Source organism: Mandrillus leucophaeus, unplaced genomic scaffold, assembly GCF_000951045.1.
Source record: "Mandrillus leucophaeus isolate KB7577 unplaced genomic scaffold, Mleu.le_1.0 Scaffold2014, whole genome shotgun sequence".
Taxonomy (NCBI): domain Eukaryota; kingdom Metazoa; phylum Chordata; class Mammalia; order Primates; family Cercopithecidae; genus Mandrillus; species Mandrillus leucophaeus.
This window is the reverse complement of record NW_012102049.1, coordinates 1-13,984: the sequence shown is the minus strand read 5'-3', so window position 1 is coordinate 13,984 and position 13,984 is coordinate 1. Positions and strand designations below refer to the sequence as shown.

General features: G+C 39.8%; 1 protein-coding gene across 1 annotated transcript; it reads left to right on the top strand.

The window, feature by feature from the left end:
• The first annotated feature begins 498 nt into the window (after window positions 1-498).
• On the top strand, window positions 499-8,132 carry LOC105539270 (centlein-like). The gene is made up of 2 exons (XM_011979455.1): window positions 499-1,054; window positions 8,040-8,132. The coding sequence occupies exons 1-2, from the start codon at window positions 695-697 to the stop codon at window positions 8,130-8,132; spliced, it is 453 nt and encodes a 150-aa protein (XP_011834845.1). The 5' UTR covers window positions 499-694.
• The last annotated feature ends 5,852 nt before the right edge of the window (window positions 8,133-13,984 follow it).

Below are 13,984 nucleotides of genomic sequence, written 5' to 3'. Positions count from 1 at the left end.
AAAACTCAAAGGAAATCATGACTCTTGCAAAACAAAAGACAAAGGGTGTACAAAGGATCATCATTCAAGTTCGAAACCTGCTTGATAGTCCCAGCTCAGCACAAGGCTTTCCACATCTCCTTGACATTAGTCAGCTGGATGTCAGCTGTACTTACAGCAGTTTTGCCAAGGGGTGTGAAGAAAACACTTAAGTGTAAAACTTATGCCTTGATCCTCAAGGAACTTACAATAGCGCTGGAGAGATTAGCTGTGTAACTGACACTCCAGGGCGGTCAATGAAACGTGACACACGAGTTGGCAGGGACCTTGCAGGAGAGGGATTTCACAGTTAAGGATCATTTGTGGCTGGGGGCTTGTCAAGGAAGGCTTTAAGAGGTGGGATGGAAGTGGCGGCCAGGGCTTTAGGTGGGCGGGAAATCCAGGCGATCCTGGCCAAGGACTCAGGCACAGGACCTCGGGATGGCCCGCCCGGCTGACCGGCCTCACCCTTTCGGGCCACGGCGCGTGCGTACGCCAACGCTCGCGCTGGGCGCATTGCCCGCGGGAAGCCGGCCAGGGCCACAGAACACGAGACACCGCTGGCCAAGGCGGGAAAAGACTCGCGCATGCGCGGCTCAGCGTTCCGGGCTTGCCGGGTTGGGGAAAGGGAGGTGGAGTTTCCAACAGGGAACTTGACCCGTTAGCTGCTGCAGCCATGGCGGCGCGTTCGCCTCCCTCGCCGTACCCTCCGCCCCCAGCGCGACAGTTGGGCCCCAGGTCCCCACGTGTTGGGCGGGGAGCTGAGGTACACGCAGTGCGCAGCGAGGCCTCGGGTTTTGCCGGCGCAGCGCGGGAGGTGGTCGCGGACAAAAGTGATAAAATCTGGCTGGGCGAAGAAGGGTCAGGGGGCCGGCGAGGGCCTGGTGGGGCAGCTCCGGCTCATGCTCCCCTCCTCAGCGCGCCCATGGGGTCCAGACGGCTAGAGGGCATCTCGGTAGAGGAGGCGATGGTGACCCGGACGCAGCTGCTGGAGGAAGAGCTGAGCAGCGTAAAGGAGGAGTTGGCCCTGTGTCAGGTATCGAGGACTCTCGCAGCCGGCCTTTCCCCACCACAGCGGGGCCGGGACCCGTGGGGAGGCGCGTCCTTCTCCCTCTGCCTGGGGACCTACCCCGCCCCGCCCGGCGGCGCTCCCTCTCGGCTGCACACCCTGCTATCCCGTGGCCGGGGGCTGGAGAGACGCCACTGCGCCCGGCTCCCCGACCCCGGGCCCCTGCCCCTTTCCGAACAGCGGCCAGACAGGCTTCGCCTCCGCGCCGGGGTTTGGTTTTGGTCACTTGGATACTCGCAGTCGCATCCCCTCCCGTTCCCACAAAGCCCAAGTTCTTGGTGGTGACTATAGCCAGTACCTGCCTGGGGCCCAGGAGTGACATGCAGTCCACTAGTTGAAATAAACAGGAAAGTGTAAACACTTTTGTTAAAGTAAAATCCATCGATGAAGGAGCCTGTTTTTAAAATTTCAAACCCACACTTGGCTTTGTTTTTACCCAAACTTAAGTTGTAAACACAGACCAGTAACGTTTACAAAGTCTCAGAGCCGGGAACTTACAATAGATACTGCTTGGTACTTACTAACCAGCTATAGTAATTCCGCGGTCCTTGAGTGAGAAATCTCATTTTCATGTGATCTTGCCAGTGAAAAACATTTGCTAAATCAATTGCATTAACATTACTTTCCTGTTTGTAGAGTTTTTGTAAGGATGGACTTGACTATACTACTGTTTAAAGAGATTGAATTTTCCTTTAGTTTTGCATCCATACCATCATCTCTTTTGATTTTACCAGAACCTTCAGATAGGGTTGGGAGATTGGATGTGGGAAACTCACTAAACAGTAGATGTTTAAGTCACTCTGCCTTCAAGGTAGAAACCAGTTAGGAACCTGAACATCAAAGTCACTTTGTGAACAGTATCATCAGTTTAATAAAACAATTCATGAAATTCATTCTTTTTTTTTTTTTTTGAGATGGAGTCTCGCTCTGTCACCCAGAGTGGAGTGCAGTGGCACTATCTTGGCTCACTGCAAGCTCCGCCTCCTGGGTTCACGCCATACTCCTGCCTCAGCCTCCCCAGTAGCTGGGACCACAGGTACCCGCCACCACACCCGGCTAATTTTTTGTATTTTTAGTAGAGATGGGGTTTCACCATGTCAGCCAGGATGGTCTTGATCTCCTGACCTCGTGATCCGCCCGCCTTTGCCTCCCAAAGTGCTGGGATTACAGAAATTCATTCTCACATAGTTTGTTCTGTTGAATTCTTTTGCCCGTTTTATAGGTCCTTGCTGACTGAGTAGAGGGTATAAAAATGGGACCATCTTCAAATCGAAAATGCCTTTGGTTGAACAAGGTTGGGACATTTTATGTGGTGCCCACTTTTCATTTTCCCATTTTTCTGTTCTTCGTTGGATAAGGAGCAAAGGGATCAATAAATGGAACAATGAATTGAAACATTTGTCATCTGCAGCCCTCACCCTTTGGGGAGTTTTAAGATGTGAACCCTTTAATACTCTGAGTCCTAATTATTTTCCACTCTCTTTCCTCCCACCTCTGCCTCCCCACATAGTTAGGCCTTTAGCTGGCTAAGGAGCTAAGATACTTACTTTTTTATGAATGACTTGGTTAAGGAAGTCAGTCTGTTAGAAACAGCCTGATGAACCTCTTCCTGCAAACACATTTTTAAAAATGCGGCTCCAAACATGGTGTTGGCTTTTGTGACCTAGGACGTATATAGACTAGGAAAATGATTGACATACTCTTGGCAAATATGAGAATACAGAGATGGTCATAAGATTCTGGAATGATGATTTCTTAGATTTTGTAATATTAATACTCTTATAATTGTAGGCAGTATCCCGCGCCATAAAAACCTTAGTCAAATGAGACACCTGCTCTTGGGGAATCTTGGGGAAAAAGAGTAATTGAACTCCCAATTGTTTTGTAAAAAAGCATTTAGGTGATTAAATATTCACTTTTATATCTTTTAAAGTGTATTCTCCCGCTTATTTGTTCAGCTAGAAATGATAGTACCCAAGAATACATAACATTAAAACTGCTGAAAATTACAACTCGAAGTAAAATTCATTTTGTATCTCAACCTAGTAAGGACACACACATATACATGTATTTTCAGAAAGAATACATTCCCTAACATTGTGTGGGCTGATATTTTTTTCAGTTCTGTTCTTTTAAAAAATGCTGTCCAGATCTAAATTAATTTCAGAACCCAACAATGCTTGAAACATATAGTTTGGGAAAAAGAACACTGCTAATTAGTCCATTGTCATATGTAGTAGCTTCATTTAATTTGTTTTGCTTTCACATTCCACTTACGGGAATTCAATGATGTGTGCTTGGTGAAGTTTGGAGTAATTCCCCATACCATTCTGCATCATTGGAATGCCTCAGAATAAGCATGTAATAGAAAGTAATCAGACATTTCTCCTAATATCAGCATCTCATCCCACTCTAAGTGATTGTATTATCTAATTAAACTTTAAAACAATATGGCTTCCTGATTAGCAAGTGAACTATAAATAATGCTTACCTGAAGAAAAAGTGACTAATTTCAATGAGGGAAGAAAAGCTGTCTGCATTGCACTTACTGAGAGTAGTAGGTTAGCTTCCAAATGTAGCTTTTTCCTAAGGAATCTTTCAAGGGTGTTCCAAAGGGTAATTTTGCATCCATGACATTTAATACCCTATTTCACTAATTTAGAACCCAACTCCACTACATTTTTAATTTTGATTATATATTTTTAAAAATTATTATTTGATTCTGTGTGGAAGTTACATAGTGAAAATAAAGAATTTTTTTTTTTTTTTTTTGAGATGCAGTCTTGCTCTGTTGCCCAGGCTGGAGTGCAGTGGCGCAATCTGGGCTCACTGCAACCTCTGCCTCCCGGGTTCAAGCTGTTCTCCTGCCTCAGCCTCCTGAGTAACTGGGATTACAGGCGTGCACCACCACGCCGGCTAATTTTTGTATTTTTAGTAGAGACAGGGTTTCACCATGTTGGTCAGGCTGGTCTCGAACTCCTGACCTTGTGATCTGCCCGCCTTGGCCTCCCAAAGTGCTGGGCGTGAGCCACTGCGCCTGGCCTGAGAATAAAGAATTTTATAATGACAGTAGTTTGGGAGGCCGAGGTGGGTGGATCACTTGAGGTTGGGAGTTTGAGACCAGCCTGGCCAACATGGTGAAACCCAGTCTCTACTAAAGTACAGAAATTAGCAGAGTGTGGCAGCATGCACCATTAATCCCAGCTACATGGGAGGCTGAGGCAGGAGAATTGCTTGAACGTGGAAGGTGAAGGTTGCAGTGTGCTGAGATTGCGCCACTGCCCTCCAGCTTGGGCAACAGAATGAGACTTTGTCTCAAAAAAAAAAAAGAATTTTATAATGAGTAATCTTAGGTTTTTATTTTTTGTTTTCATTTTATTTGTGACCGTCTCCCTCTGTCACCGGTGCTGGAGTACAGTGGTGCAGTCCTGGCTCATTGCAGTGTTGAGCTCCTGGGCTCAAAGGATCCACCCACCTCAGCCTCCAGAGTAGCTGGGACTGCAGGTGTGTGCTACCACGCTAGGCTAATTTTTGTATTTTTTGTAGAGATGGGGTCTCTGTCTCCCTGTGTTGCCCAGATTGGTTTCGAACTTCTGAACTTAAGCCATTTGTCCATCTCAGCCTTATAGGGGTGCGCTACCACATCTGGCTAAGGTTTTTATTTTTGTTATTTAAAAAGAACATCGTTTAGTGCCTGAAGGAAAAATATAAAGAGAATATGAGTGATTGATAATAGTTAGTTTCCTTGTATTAATGTCTGGAACAGTTTGAAAACTAGTTCTGTGTTTTTTTGGGGGGGGGAATTTGTTTTTTGTATATGAAAGTTTTTTTTAATAATTCTAGATGTAATCCAAATTGAACATAATATAGCATTTAAATAACTAAAAAATTCATAAAACTCATATATAATGCAGTTCCACAATCCATTTGTAACATTTTATTGTTCACAAAAGAATTTTTTTTCATATCACCAGACTTACTGTATAGTATGGTGTTATAGTTAATAACAATAGATTGTGTACTTGAAAATTACTAAGAGAATAAATTTTAAGTGCTCTCATCACAAAAAAAATGGTGGGTGTATGAGGTAATGATTATGTTTTCTTCTTTGTTTTTTGAGATAGGGTCTTGGTCTGTCGCCCAGGCTGTATGGTGGCACGATCATGGCTCATTGTAGCCTTGACCTCCCGGGCTCAGCGATCCTCCCACCCTCAGTCTCCTGAGTAGCTGGAACTACAGGTGTATTCCACTACGACTAACTAATTTTTAAGTTTGTAGCGATGGGGGTCTCACTATGTTGCCCAGGCCAGTCTCAAACTTCTGGACTCAAATGATCCCCTCCCATCTTGGCCTCCCAAAGTGCTGGGATTACAGATGTGACCCACTGTGCCAGCCCTAATGGTTATGTTAATTAGCTTGATTTAACCATTCTAAAATGTATACATAAAACATTATGTTGTATGCCATAAATATATGCAATTTTTATCTGTCGATTAAAAAATACTAAAAAACAAAAATTCCAGAAGAAGAAATGGGTAAATACATTTCTAATCTTGAAATAGAGAAGGCTTTTCTAACTGGTACATGAAGTCCATAAGCCATAATGGAAAAGATGGATACATTTGAGTATGTAAAATTAATAACTTGCTTTTTCAAAAAAATCAATAAGCAACAACAGACTGGGAAGAATATTTCTGACAATGGGTAGACACAAGTCTGATTTTAAGATTTCCTCTAAGTTTCCAACAGCACTTATATTTCATTGACAGAACATAGTCGTATAACCCATAAGGCAAGAGAGATTGGTCTGTTACTTGGGCAGAATTGTTTCTGTAACCAAAAAGAGAGAATGGATGATGGAGATAGAAATTGAGGTATCTGCCACACAAGTAAAATGAAATCACTAAACATACAGGATTATTAAACGAAATGTGCTGTGAAAACAAAATTGCAACTGGAAAAGGGGTTACTAGAGACTTGGGAGTTTTGGTGACTATGATAGTAGTCAGGGAAGAATTCACTTGAGATATTATTTAAGATTTAAGCAAAGACTTGAATGAAGTGAGGGCATACTCTATGTGAAAATGTGATGGATGATGCAGTATGTGCATTGGCCCTGGTTCAAGTAGAGTAAGAACGTCTGTGTGAGCAAGGAGGAAAGTGACAGCTGAGGTTGGGAAGGTGTATATGGGCCAGGCCATATGGACTCTTGTAGCCTTGACACAGAGTTTGGATTAGTTTCCTAATTTGATGGAAACCCACTGGAGAGTTTTGAGTTAGAAGGCTGTGAGACCATGATGGAGAGCTGGGCAAGAGACGGAATTTACTTGGACTAGGGTGATAGTGGTAGAAGTGGTGAGAGTGGTCAGAATTTGCCTATAATGTAGATAAAGACAGTAGGGTTTGTTGATGATTGGATATGAAGTGTGAGGAGAAAAGAATAACCAAGATTGGCCGGGCACGGTGGCTCATGCCTGTAATCCCAGCACTTTGGGAGGCTGAGGCAGGTAGATCATGAGGTCAGGAGTTCGAGACCAGCCTGGCCAATATGGTGAAACCCTATCTCTACTAAAAATACAAAAATTAGCTGGGTGTGGTGGTGCGTGCCTGTAGTCCCAGCTACTCAGGAGGCTGAGGCAGAAGAATCACTTGAACCTGGGAGGCAGAGGTTGCAGTGAGCTGAGATTGCGCCACTGCACTCCAGCCTGGGCGACAGAGCAAGACTCCGTCTCAGGAAGAAAAAAAAAAAGAATAATCAAGATTGACTCCTAAGTTTTAGATCAACCTAACCCTAACACCCAGCTCACGGGCAGGCTGCATGTAGCCCAGGATGGCTTTGAATGCGGCCTAACACAAATTATTAAACTTTCTTAAAACATTATGATATTTATTTTGCAATTTTTTTAGCTCATTAACTATTGTTAGTGTTAGTGTATTTTATATGTGGCCCAAGATAATTCTTCTTCTTTCACTGTGGCCCAGGGAAGCCAAAAGATTGGACACTACTGTTTTAGATCTTTGAATAAATGAATAGATGGCAGTATCAATTTCTGGGAGGGAGAGGGGCAGATTTGTGAGAGGGTAAGGAACCAATAATTTTATTTTGGACAAGTTAAATTTAAGATATCTATTAGGTTTTCAAGTGGAATTATTGAATACGCAGTTGGAGATAATTATGGAATATGCAGTTGAATATGCAGTCTGGACCTAAGAGTAGAGGAAATGACTCTAGATAGAAATGTCGAGTCTCAGTGTAGCGTTGGTATTTAAAATCATGGGTCTGATATAAGGTCACCCAGGGCAGTGGTTCTCAACCCAGAGTGCACAGATTCACTCAAGGCACTTTTAAAACATAGTGATGCTTGGATCTAACCTAAGACCAATTAATCAGAATCTCTAATTCGTCCCTATTTTTTAAAAGCTCCCCAAAAGGGATTCCTGTCAGCCAAGGTTAGTAACAACTAACCTAGGTAATAAGGACTGAAATTACCCATTGTCCTTTGGATTTGGCAATATAGAGGAACTTGAATAATGATTTTATCATAATGATGGGGAGGAAAATCTTACTGGGAAGCATTATAGAGTGAATGAGAGATAGGAAATAGACATAGTAATTACAGGTAACTCTTTCAGGGAGTTTTGATAAAAGGGGAGCTGAAAATGGGGCAGCAGTGAGGGAAGTTTCCTTTTAGAGCAAATTTATTTAGATATTTAGCATTTCAACAGTTATATCCCAAAATATAGGTGATAGAAATAGTAAAAGTGAATGTGGATTACCTGTGTAATAACTTTTTAAAATAAAGCTTTCCCCCATACCTTTAAAGAGAGTCAGTTGGTGTAGTTATACAACTAGGGATCAAGTAATTGGTTTTTCATTTTAAAATTTAATGTAGTATCTTATTTCACTATCACTACAAAGCAATGCATCTAAATTCTCTTTTATTTCTTTAAGGCTGATAAAGAATTTGTATGGTCTTTGTGGAAACGTCTCCAGGTGACAAACCCAGATCTCACACAAGTGGTCAGTTTGGTTGTGGAAAGGTGAGCTCTCAAATTATTTTTTCATGAGTATTTGGTGTGTTGAGTTTGTTTCTCTTCATTATTAAAGTTAATACTTGTCATTAATCTCCTAAAGAGATCCATTTAATGTCTAAATAAATGTGGAGCCGAAAATTAAAATTGTTGGATAATGAAGGGTGCCAGTTCACCAAGTACAGGTAGGCCCTGTTCCTGTTCATATTCTGACGTATTTGGAGAGTGTGCAGTTAAGAGATAAAACTATGTCTTAAATACTGTGTGTGTGTGTCTTGAGCTGTTACAGTTCAACCTTAAAAATCGGCGAAGTCCCTGTTGTTTGACTTTTTACTCCATAGACTGCCTCTATAGGGAACTTACTAGACGTGACTCAGTTTTCCCCTAAGATAAACTGCAGTGTGTAATTGAAAGCCTGGGATGACCTTGCCGGTGTAGACTAAGTGTTCTGGAGTAGATTAAGGGATTTTACTTAGCACTCCATATTATCCTGTAGGAACTGCCCATTTAACTGTAGATTGTTGGGCCTCTTCTTGGTCATTAGAAGCAGTGGAATGATCCTGGGTTCTTCCTATCAAACATTTGGTATATTCCCATGACACTTAGCACAGCAATTAAAACACTTGCTTTCCTAGTAAATGGATTTCATTATACTTCTTAAATGAGAAGCTAAACATATGGATACCTTTTCCTTTTCCTTTTCCTTTTTTAAAAATTGGAATCGTGATCCTAAAATCTGAATATCATTTTTCATTACTTGAATTATATTCACCTTTGGAGTCTCTAGTCCTGGGATCATTCCAGTGTTGTCTGAAATTTGACTTGTTAAAAATCTGTGATACATGCCTGAGTATGTCTAATTTTACCATCTTTGGTTATTATGAACACTTAAAATAGTATAATCAGTTTCTTCTCATGTGGCTTGTATGTCTGATTCATCAATCATTTTTTTTCCTTCTGATGATCAGAATTAAGTCTTTTGTTGAAGTACCCTTATTACTTCCTCAATCATTTTTGAGATGAAATGTGATCACTCTCAGACTCCCTCTGTTTTTTTAGTAGAATAAGCCTTCTAGAGAAGCCTTGGGACTTCAATTGTCATTTCCATGATTCTTTATTCTCCCCTCCTTTTATTTGTTATTTTTTAAAACTTTCTAAACCTATCCATAATTTTTACTTTTCTCCTGATTAAAAAGAAGCATATATTAAATTATTGTTAGTTCATTTTCCTCATCCTTTACAATGTCTATTTTTCATATTTATAATATACAAAGTATACATTCATATAACATACAATTTATAAATAAACATACTGTATATGAGAGGTAGGTGTTCAAAAGTCTTTTGTTGATAAGGTGTAATGAGAAATTTTGGAGATTACTGTTTTATAACTGTGACTCTCAAAATTTAGTGTGCACAAGTTATACTTGGAGAATTTATTAAAATGAAGATCTCTGGGCCTTTTACCTGATCTACTGAATCTCTAGGGGTGGGATCTAGGTTTAAAATAAAGTTTAAAATAACATTTCCAGGTAATTCTGATGTCTGTAGATTACACTGTGAGATTCCTTGGATTTTGAGTTTATTTTTGAAATTAGAAACTATAAGTGGCATTTATAATTTTATTACTATGTAGATACTTCCTAGAGAACCATGTAGTATGTTCACATCCACTGAGAAGTGAAAATGATATGCCAAATACTCAACCCATGTCTGTTAAAAATAATGTTCTAAATATCAAGGTCAAACAGATGATCTTTCTGTGTAGTCTATTAATTGTCCAAATTATGATCCATTTAGGTCTGTTTAATTTTTAAACCATGGACTTCCTGGACAGCATTCCCCCCTGGAATTTCTCATTGCCCTTCTCTTTACTTTTTCTTATAAAGAATGTCTATGTTCTTTGTCAGACATTTGTATGATAGGCTGAGGACATTTTTCCTTGTCCTTTTTGGCTTATGGTATGGATTACTTTCTGAACCTACTCACATTTGTCACTTTAGATTTTCTTTTCATTGTACAGCTGAACTTACTACACAGTTTCTAGGACGCCAGATCATCCTTTTCTTTTTTGTCAGATTATTTTCAAGTATTTTTTTTTTCTGAGAAAGGATGGACAGGTGGCACATTTTCTGACTCCTTATATGACTGAAAATGTCTTTCTTTTGCCCTTACACTTAGTTGGCACTTCAGCTGAACATAATTATTTTATGTCCATGTATTTTGCCTTGGATTTTTGAAAGCATAGTTCTGTTATCTAATTCGAGCATACTGTAATGCTACCAAGGAGCCCATCAGTGTGATTCTTGTTTCTTCCTAGATACTTGCTTGAAGCTTGTAGGATTTTCTCTTTAGGTGCACTATTGTAAAATCTCAACATCATCTGTTTATTTGGGTCCTTTGAAAGTTTATTCTTCTTAGTCTTTGGTGGGCCTTTCCATCTCAAAATGTGAGATTTTCTTTTGATTGATACAATGTTCTCATATCTTTTCTTCATTGTATTCTTTGTTTTAGCACTCTGTTAGAGGTTGGAGCTTACAGATTTGACCTTCTTTTCTGTTTTCTTTCTTATCTCATATTTTCCATCTTTTTATCTTTTGTTGTATCTCCTCGGTGGCCTTCCTACTTTTTGTTCCATCAATAAGTGGAATTCTTCTGTTTGCTCTATGCTATGATCTGAATGTTGGTGTCCCACCAAAATTCGTATGTTGGACCCTAATACTCAATACGATAATATAGATGAGACCTTTTGGAAGTGATTACATCATGAGAGCTCAGCCCTCATAAATGAGATTAGTGCCCTTCTAAAGAGATTTAAGGAGCCTCCCTTCTCTTCTGCCATGTGAGGATACAGAAGGTGTCATTTACATGGAGCAGACCCTCACCAGACACTGAATCTGCTGGTGCCTTGATCTTGGACTGCTGGTGCTCCAGAACTGCGAGCAGTACATTTCTGTTGTTTATAAATTACCCATCTAAGGTATTTTGTTATAGCAGCCCAAATGGATGAAGATTCTCTCTGATTATTTGAATTTTTAAATTTTAGCAGTCAAATTTTTACCTCTAAAAATTACTTATTTTTAAATGTTTTCCTTTTTCAAAGCAGCTTTCTTTAATAAAATAACTTTTTAATCTTTCTGATTATAATTTTTTAAGTTCTTTTCTGTTTCTTCTGTTATCTTTGTTTTTTGTTGGGTAACTTCTGTTTATTCTTCCTAGTCTTCCTTTTTTTTGAATTAAAAAAAAATTCCTTGTCTTTCTCTTTGATACTGTTGATTTTCTTCAAGTGTATGATGAACATTCACTGCCTTGCTTTTATATAGGCATGTTGCTCATATGGGTTTGCTTTGTATTTTTTGTATATCTGTTTACCGGAAGGTTTCTTCTTTGAATGTAAGGATTGCCTGTGGGCTTTTTGTAAGGCTTGGGGAGGGGCCTATCCACAGGCTTTCCTGAAAGGTATGTAGTAGATAGACTTCATTGTGGTGAATGAGAGTTAGGTCTTTTAAGTCAGGTCCTTTTCTAATTCTGTTGCTTGCCCAACACTCTGAGTAGGGTCTTTGCCAGGCAAATGGTTGTTTTGAATGCAGATTTTGGCCATTTGATGTAGGCAAATGTTGCAGGTAACTGTTCTGAACATGGATGAGTGGGAGGCTCAGCTTTTTTTGGTTTCTTAATTAATTGTCTTGATTCCGGCAGGCTTCTGCTGTCTGTACTTACTAATTGGGTACTTAGAGCCTTTCTGGGGCCTCTTCTGTGAAAAGCAGCATCCTCTTCTGTAGACTTCTATTTAGGTTTTGGATTATAATTTTTCTCTTTTGGTTTATTTGTTTCTATGAGTCTATGCTTTTGTTTTTAAGATATTTGTCAAATTTATAGTTCATTTGTGGCTACTTCTCTTGTTTCCCATGCTGATAAGGATGTATTTAACGTGGTGTGACTTCGGGTTGTCAGTGTCGTGTTGTTAGCTCATCACCTCAGAAAGAAGTATAATATCATTTTTAGGGTTATGGTATATTCTATTATTTAGATATAGCATATTTGTATTTAACCACTGTAATTTTGTTGTACATTAGGACTATTTTTAAAAGTAGTATAATAATGCTGTGGTGAATGGCTTTTTGGATAGTTTTCCCTGTATTATTGGTTTCAACCGATTGTGCTACTGACCTAGTGAATAGAGGCTGAGATTGCTAAACATCTTGAAATGAAAAGAATAATCCTGCCCAATTAAAGAATTATACTATTCTACTCCATATGCCAGTAGTACCCATTTGGACTGTCTGTGTAGATGTGTTGTGTGTATATGCTTTACTTTTTATTGTGGAAAAATTCTAATTAGGTGCAAAGACAGAGAGAATACATTATTGAACTCTCATGTGTACTCATCACTCACCTTGAACAGTTATCAACACACGGACAATCATGTTTCATCTATAAACCTCTATTCTCTCTCTCCTTCTACCACGAATGGATTTTGAAGCAAATCCTACATATCATGCTGTTTTAGCTACAATTACTTTAGTGTTTACAGAGAATTCTAGTTATTAACAGTAATGTTCTGAAAAGTCACTACAAATACTTAATTAGCTAACACTGAACTATTACTCCTAGAGGAAGTTAAGGGGTTAGGTTCCTGTGAGCCTCTGGTCACAACAATTTTGTCAACTGATCAACACATAGCCTCGTTTTATGTGTTTCTGTTTAAAGATATTTCATTTATTGTTCGTTCATTGATGTTGAACTCATGACCAACAGCACTATAACTCATGCCTGAACAAAGCTTATCTAACACATTGTTTTCTCCTTATGGCATGTCACAACCTTCTTATACTTAGCAACACTAGCCAGCACTTCAGCATTGTGCTTGATGATCATTTGAAGGACTGAAGTCATCAAAAACAAGCACCAAAATGTGACAAATGTGGTACTAAATAAACCATGAAAAGGCAACTTGTGTTTATAGTATAAGAGCTGAAGCAGAGTGTCACCTTATTTGACATCAGTTGGAAACATGTGGGTTGTGTGACTCAAATTTTTTGCCACTTTGTGTGTACCTGCAAATGACTACAATAGTGCCACAATTTTTATTTATTTTTATTTGTATTATTATACTTTAAGTTCTTGGTTACATGGGCAGTACATGCAGTTTGTTACATAGGTATACACGTGCCCTGGTGGTTTGCTGCACCCATCAACCTGTCACCTACATTAGGTATTTCTCCTAATGTTATCCCTCTGCTAGTCCCCCAACCCTGACAGGACCCAGTGTGTGATTTTCCCCTCCCTGTGTCCATGTGTTCTCATTGTTCAACTCCCACTTATGAGTGAGAACATGCGGTGTTTGGTTTTCTGATCTTGTGATAGTTTGCTGAGAATGATGGTTTCCAGCTTAATCTATGTCCCGCAAAGGACATAAACTCATCATTTTTTATGGCTGCGTAGTATTCCATGGTGTATATGTGCCACATTTTCTTTATCCAGTCTTTCATTGATGGACATTTGGGTTGATTCCAAGTCTTTGCTATTGTGAATAGTGCTGCAGTGAACATATGTGTGCATGTGTCTTTATCACAGAGTGACCTATAATCCTTTAGGTATATGCCCAGTAATGGGATTGCTGGGCCAAATGGTATTTCTAGTTGTAGATCTTGAGGAATCACCACACTGCCTTCCACAATGGTTGAACTAATTTACACTCCCACTAACAGTGTAAAAATGTTTCTGTTTCTCCAGATCCTTTCCAGCATGTGTTGTTTCCTGACTTTTTTTTTATACTTTAAGTTCTAGGGTACATGTGCACAACGTGCAGGTTTGTTACATATGTATACATGTGCCATGTTGGTGTGCTGTACCCATTAACTT